Here is a 7648-nt window from a genome sequence, read left to right as displayed (position 1 = left end):
GTGTGTGTGTGTGTGTGTGTGTGTGTGTGTGTGTGTGTGTGTGTGTGGAGGGGTATATAACACATTTGCATGTGTGTGTATTCCTCTAGACTTTTGGAGCCAGTGGTCTGATGTGGGGCCTGTGGATGTCAGTCTCAACGTGATGCCACTGCTGACTTCTGGGTGTCCCACTTTAAGCTGTACTTAGCCTATGTGGTCAGATTGGAGGCATAGTAGAATCCCTCGGGCAGTTGATAAATATGTCCCAGGACTTTGTCTCATCCCCAGAATTATGTCCAAATCTGTAGAAACAGTCAGCCAGGACCTTGAATCACTGTTCTGAACACAGGAAAAATGAAATCACCAGTTTTTGGTGGCCAAGATTTGTGGACTTGCCCTGTGAGAATATAATGGCTAGACAACCCACCAGGCTGAGTGAACTCATACAGCCAGGGGGTCTTTCACCTGCGTACCTGCAGGCCCTGCTGGCCTGGGGCCAGGATAACAAGCTTTATACGCAGCAGAATGAACCAGTACAGAATGTGGCATCTTCTCAGCTTGGGTTTTTTAGGTCACAGCCTGAGTTCATGAGGTCCATGAGGCCTGGATTCATGGGGTTCTTTGATTTGGGGCCAGGCCCTACAGTAGGCAAAATCCTTTTTGTGAGAGACTCAAGATACAACATAAGAAGGTGACATTGAACCTGCAGAGCTTGGAGCATGAGCACACTGAAGCTTTACATAACCTCAAGGATCTCGACAGGGAGACCCGCTTCTATCAGTAAGTGCCTGTCAGGGACCCCAACAGTTTTGGGACAGCCATCTCTGCTTGTGTTATTCTGGGCTGGAGAGTCCCCAGCTCTGGTCCTGTCCCTTCTGCCTCTTAGCCATCAGCATGCCTATGCCTTTTGGACTCAGTTTTGCAAAGTATGAGAGAGACTGTTAGCCATTCCCAGAATTTTCATTCAAGCCTCAGGAGCCTCGAGATAGAAATCAATTCACAGCATGAGAGAGGTGCCAGGTCCCTGGGCCTCTGGGACTCAGACAAGGTTTTCCGGAGCTGAGTGTTGTGGAACAGGGAGATAGAAGGTGCCCCCTCGGTTCTCTTTTCCTACCTTGAGGGCACTTGTCGTCTATTTTTTGATGTTGCCCCATCTCCTTGTACAGTAAAGGACAGGCGGAGACTCCTCGTTCTTTTGGAGGGACAGGGAACCCTGTTAGTGTTGTGGAACTTCAGTATTGTTATTCTTTCATGAATTAGCTGTTCTCTTCATGGTCTTCTTAGTGCAGCAGGCATGGTGGTATTGGGCTCCTCCTTAGGTCCTCATGGAATTGTTGGGCCTTTTGGTGTTCATGGGGTCCTGAAGGTAAGTGATGGCAAGAGCAGGCTGGCGGGGGGGGGGGGGGGGGGGGGGGGGGGGGGGGGGGGGGGGGGGGGGGGCGGGGGGGGGGGGGGGGGGGGGGGGGGGGGGGGGGGGGGGGGGGGGGGGTGGGGGGGGGGGGGGGGGGGGGGGGGGGGGGGGGGGGGGGGGGGGGGGGTGTACGAGGAGGCCGGCAGAAGCTTACTCTTCAGACGGTGTTTCCAGCAATCTCCACAGCCGGCTCCTAATGGAGCAGACTCGGCTGAAGAGGAAGGTGGACATGCTGAGGCAGGAAAACAAGAAAGTGCAAGAGGATTGGGCCCTGCTGCAGCACCAGTTGGTGGACATGCAGCAGATCTGTGAGGACCAAGAGGAGGAGACCTGCAACCTCCAGACCCAGGAACTATACAAGGTCAGGGACCATTTGCCCACTGGACTTATCTATACACCTGAACTTTCACCTATTACCCTGCTTACTAATAGACACACCCAGCCACCCGCCCACCTCATGCAATATGACTGTTCCTTCCTCTGTCAATGCATGAGTATTCTGGGAAATTAGCCTAGTGTGAGAATGTCAATTACTGGCAGGCATACCCTGCTGTTCTGCTGAAGGTGCAGTCCAAAGAGCAGTGTGGGGAATGAGATACCCCATAATTAGATGTTCTCTGGAAAGCTGGAGTGCAGTGTACCCGGATCAGTGGTGCCCTCTGGGTCCTGTGGCTGTTTGGCCTGGCAGGGTCATGTGACATCACAGGTAGGAAGCAGCTGGCAAAAAGAAGAGCCTAGTGGTAATGCCGGATGAGTGCTTCTCGTCATCAATTTGGATATCGTGTGGCCTCCTCCATTCTTCCTCACTCCAACGTGGTCTCCTCTGTTGCCCAGCTCTTAGTTCACACTGACAGACGCCTGAATTAGAGTTTCTCAGCCCTGTTTTCTGGGAGTTATTTGGAGTGTTTATAATCTGGAGCTGCCTAGATGACAAGGGAAATGTGGAGGACTTTTGACAGTTTGATGAGGTCAGAGTCTAGAGACTTCAAAGGAAAAAATGCTCTACCCACCTCAACGTAGTCTGGCTAAGCAGAGCAAGCTCCTCACAGCTAGTTTCGTTCCCAAGGGATGGATAACAGAGTTGTGAGAGCATTCTGAAAGAGCTTGTGTGCTGAGTCTGAACTCCATGCTCTTCTAGCATGAAGCCTCTGGGCAGGGTGGACAGTCGTGCAGTGTGCATTGGCGAGAGGAGGCCATTGGGCGTCTTTCACGTCAGTTTCTACCTTGCAACAGGGTTCCTCACTTGCCCTGAAGCTGCTGTTCTGGCTGTCCTGGCTGGCCAGCAAGCTCTGGGGTCCTCTGTGTGTGCTTGCTCCTGTATGACAGTGTGTGCACGCCTGTGTGCAACCCTCCGCTGAGAACACCATCTTGTCGTGAGCAGGAGCGGGAGACTGGAGAAACCCTGCAGAACGCCAGGAAGCAGAAGCAGCCTTCCAGGACTGAGCGTGAAGGCTGCAGCATCCACTTGAGGAGCTCCAGATGAGGTAGGAGCCCCGGCTGGGAGGAGAAGGTGAAGCCATCTGGGTCCCCTGCTCTTGGATTCTCTCTCTGTCTTTATGGGCTTTTGCTCATCAGCAAGGCTAAGAGCTACTCCTGGGAAAGAACACCTCAAAGTATTGTGCCGCTCCAGTCAACAGGAACTTCTGTCCAGGAAACAAGATGTTTGACACCTTCTGAGTCTTTAGTATATTCCTAGCAGGCTGTCCTTAAACTCGTGAGATCTGCCGACCTCTCCCTCCCAAGTGATGGGATCTCAACGGCTGCACACCACACCAGGCTAAAATTTTATTTTTATTCAGGAACATCCCCTGATCTCTGCAGTGTTTACCCATTTCTGTGAGAAGGGTTCTCTGGAGAGACTAGGTTAAGGCGTTTCCAGGATGAAGCCAGGCAGATGTCTCTGCTACAGGGATGATCAGAACCTTGATGGGAGTGTTCTGTAACACACTCCCACAGACAGCCAGCATGCAGTCTGCCCAGCTCTAGTCCCTAGGAAAACAGAGCTTTCAGTGTGGTGCCAGAGCCTGTGCAGGCACACAACTCAAGAAATGCTGCTCCAGCATGACAGGCTCCATCATGCATAATGCTTGGGTGCAAGGTGCCTCCTGAGCAGGAGGAATGAGCCAGCCTCATGACCTTGTTCAGGTGCCCAAGTTGCAAGGCTGTATTGTTTCTCTCTGTAAAATGATGTGATCCATCAGAGAGTCATCATGAATAACTTCTATTTAGATCTGATTATTAGGGTCCGTGATTTTAAATAACGATGCCCCTGGACTGTAGGAGAAAGTCCTAGTCTTCGCAGCAGAACGGAGAGCATCCAGTTCCTAGATCCAATTCTGACCTGCGTGTCAAATGGAAACATTTTGTAGGCCCAGATACTGTGTGACTGTTCTTTCTTGGGATTACAATGACTTCAGTTAGGAGATCAGTGTTGACTGTTCAGCACAGTTGAGGTGATGGGAGGTAGCAGCTTGAAGGCTGATATGGCAGGTCCCTACCAGGCCTGGGTCTTAACTGCCTTCCTCTCACAGGTCTGAAAAGCTGCTCCTTGAACTGGACCTGGCCATAGCCCATGAGGAGAGCCTCCTGCAGAAGGAGCTGCTGCACCAGGAGCCACCTGCTGAGCCCCAGGAAACACAGACTTTCTGGGAGGAATAGTCCTCCTCAGAATGGGTTTCCCTTGTGTGAACAGGCCCTGATTCTATCTAGCCAGTGAGCCAGCCAGGCTGCTTCTGGGTCTGATTCCCTTTGCTTTTGTGACAACACCCCTTGAGAGAACTGGTGTCTCCTTTGCCACTAAGTGTTCAAGACCAGCCACAGGCTGTGGGTGTGTCCTGCTAAATCTGCAGTAAGAGAAGGCTGCTGAGCATCATTTTCTGTGTGGGTTTTGGTTTTGGTTTTCTTTCTTTGTTGGTGTTTCTTGTTGGTTGTTTTGATTTTGCCTTTCTTATTTGGATTTTACATATTCTTGTTATTGTTTTATGAAATTTGGTTAGGCTACTCGCTTTTTATATTGACTACCCTTTTAAAGACTGTTTTGGGAAAAAATGTGTTTTATTATGATTAAAATGAAATTTCCAACGCTTTGCTCTTTTTAAAAATTCATTTGTTTAATACTTTACAGCCCAATGCCAGTTCTCTCCCTCCTTTCCTCTCCTCCCCTCCCCTCTCTCTTTCTCAGAGAAGGGAAGGTCTTCCTCTGGTTTCAGGGATTGTGAGCTCTACCCTACCTTTCTGATCTTCCTTAATTCAGGGAGGCAGCTTCTTCCTCCATGAAATGCCTTCTACCCAACACTGCCCTCCTTTTCAGCACCAGACAAGAGCAAACAGACCCCAAATCTCACTGTGTAGCCCGTTACATCCCAGTCTCAACAGCTCTCCATCAATGTGTCTCAGTCCTCAGAGTCACCCTTTGACATATGTACAATTATTAGTCTTTCTACTGAGCAAATGGGGAAACTTGAGTTATGGAGGCGCCAACAGATGTGGCACAGAAGAAGGGGTAATATTTACACCCATGGTAGAGTGCAGCCTGGCATACTCAGATCCCTGGGTTCAGCCTTCAGCACTGAAAAAAAAAAAAAAAATCAAGCCAACCCAAAACGCACACACACACACCTGTGCTAGCCACAAATTTCCAAAACCAAGTCTGCCTCTTTCTCACCTCACTGTAACCTCCAGGAATGTTTCCAAAAGAATGTGCAGATCAACTCTTTGGGGTACTCCAGAGTTGAAAGACTTATTTGAATATCAGAGGAATGAAGGTTCTCTTCTATTCTTAGTTTACTTTGGTCTCAGAAACACGTGGGATTCCCAGAGACTGAGATGTGCAGGTGTCCCTGAAGGCTTTATGGCCAGAAGCAAAACGATCCAGAAAGAGACAACAAAGAAACTCTTTCCATCTTGAATTAGCTGTCCTTAACTGGTTCATACTTCTAGAGTCTGACATCAGGTCCTTTATTTTAGTCATATTTAAACACAGCACTCTTTAGGAAAAAGAAAGTATTAGCTCACTCCCCTGTGTACCACAAAGCTTAAGACATGTTTATATGGAACCTCTTTTAAAGGAAATATGGAATCTCCCATAAAGATAGGTAATGTTGATGCAGAAAGAGTACTCACGATTTAAGGTCTGGGATAATAACTGAGGTAGGGTTTCACTAGGCCCTACGATAATAGAGAAGTCGCCTAGGCTGTTGTAAACTACACCTGACATCACTCATGACGATAGATTTAATAAATTCAGAAACAATGCTCAAGATTTAGGGGGAAAGCATATTGGATAAACAAACATAATGTCTGGGTGATAGGGGTGAAACCTGCCTCTACAAATTGCAAATGCTCATCAGACTGTAAACCACATCTTTTCTCACCATGCCTGCTGGGAGACTAGTCAACATCTTTGAAGTTTAAATCTGAATGTTTAACTTTCTCTGGCTTCTCCAGTACTTATCTGTGTGCACAGAACCTGTTATGCCAGGATCATGAGCCCCTCAGAGACCACCAGGAGATGACTCTATGCAAGAGCAAGACAGCTTTATTACGAAATCAAAACTGGGGACCCAGGTCTCACTGAAGTGGGACCCAGAGCCCTGAGTGAGCAAGGTCTTTTGTTTGTTTGTTTTGTTTTGTTTTTGAGCAGGGTTTTTTAAAGGGAAAAACCACAAGCAGGGGGTTTCCATGAGAGCAAGTGGGGGGGGGGTGTTCATGCCTTGACATGACAGGATTGGGTAAAAGCCATAGAGGTGAGGTGACCTTCTACATAATCACAATTGCCATTCTTCTAAATTACATCTGGAACTCTGGGGAGAATTTTCCCAACCGATTCTTATTGATTGTTGCCAGGGAGATTGTCTCTATTTTCTAGGAAAGTTAAGTTTGTTTTCTGCCAAGAGCACATTCTGTGATACCTGAGTTCAGCCCCTGGTCAAGATGACTCCTCATATCAAAATGGAGTCACCCAGGCTAACTTAATCTCTTCAAACCTTTTGCTCTCAAAAGTGATTTTTTCAGCTCAGAGCAGATATATCTCTAGACTGTACATGAGACACCAGAGGGGCATGTTGACATCCAGATTGCTGGGCTTTGGCACAGACTCTCAGGGCAGGCCCTCTGGGATACTAAACCTGCATGTGCCCCACAGAGACTCTTATCAGTAAGACTCCAGTGAGCCAGGCCCCATGAAGACTCCTCCAGAAAGAGTCAAACAGGTTTGTGACTGTGCTTGCATTTAAGCCAGGGGAGTTTCCTCTGACTGCTACCTAAGCCCTTCATATCCCCAGGCCCAAGCGATTGCCTCCATGTTCTTGTCTGTGCTCAGTGGCAAGGGAGGGGACTGCCTGCTCTGGGAAACCTAGGCTGGGTTGTCAGACAGACCAAGCTTTCAGCCCCCCTAATCCTGTCACTTTTGGGTGACAGGTCCTGAGAACACAAAGGGCCAAGTCAGGTCATCTTTCTACAGATTTCTCTGTCAACTTTCCCACCACTTTGTGTTGAGGGATTTTATATAGCAACATGGCTTCTCTGGTAGAAATACAGACAGGCCTTTAATCCCAAGAGACAGAGGTAAGCAGGTCTCTGAGCTCAAGGCCAGGCCAGTACGACCTGGGTTCCCAACGCTTCCTAAGTTAATGGTGGCTGTTAGACATGGGGCATGGCCACAAGTGTGTGGCAACAACCCTTGAGGGTGGAGGGCTGATCAGCCAGTCCCGTGCCTGAAGCTGGGCCGCTGTCACCCCCACCAAAAGTCAGCCCCTTTACGCATTAGAGGGACCTCACAGCACCCGCCCAAGCTGCAGCACACACACCAGAGAAACTGGGTGGAAGTTTACAGAGGTCAAGGAGGATGTTCACAGCACATGTCTACACATCACTCAAGCACTGGCTGGCAAGTCTAGTTAACTAAACCATCACACATTGAGAGGGAGACACAGGTACACCGATCAGCAATGGGCACCAGAGCGTAACTTGCCAGTTCTGTAATCAGATATTAGATTTTTGGAAGTCACACCACCTTGGCAAAACAGAAAGGAACCCAAAGGGCTTTGTTGCTGGACCATGAGGGTTCTGTTACCCACTGCCTTTCCCCAAACATGAAAAGATTTAGGAAAAGACTAGGAAAGAGTGCTGCAATCAGGCTGTAGAGTGAATAAAAAAATACTTTTTAAATGCATGCTTAACTGAAACCCAGGCAGCTGGTGCACATGAGAGGGATTTTCCTTGGTTGAATTATTTGAAGTGGAGACTCACCATAAGTCT

At 48.7% G+C, this 7648-nt stretch overlaps 1 protein-coding gene across 1 annotated transcript in view; it reads left to right on the top strand.

Annotated features, from left to right (window-relative positions):
* LOC129680628 (disks large homolog 5-like) overlaps positions 1-4463 on the top strand; it is a gene marked incomplete at its 5' end in the record, with an annotated part of 5142 nt that extends 679 nt beyond the window's left edge. Inside the window, 3 exons of the mRNA XM_055612320.1 lie at positions 1565-1751; positions 2772-2874; positions 3922-4463. Of these exons, the coding sequence (XP_055468295.1) occupies positions 1565-1751; positions 2772-2873 (289 nt within the window). The remainder of the gene's footprint in view (positions 1-1564; positions 1752-2771; positions 2875-3921) is intronic.
* Positions 4464-7648: the final 3185 nt, after the last annotated feature.

Source organism: Psammomys obesus, unplaced genomic scaffold, assembly GCF_907164565.1.
Source record: "Psammomys obesus unplaced genomic scaffold, mPsaObe1.curated_primary_1811, whole genome shotgun sequence".
Lineage (NCBI taxonomy): Eukaryota > Metazoa > Chordata > Mammalia > Rodentia > Muridae > Psammomys > Psammomys obesus.
This window is presented reverse-complemented; position numbering and strand designations above follow the sequence as displayed.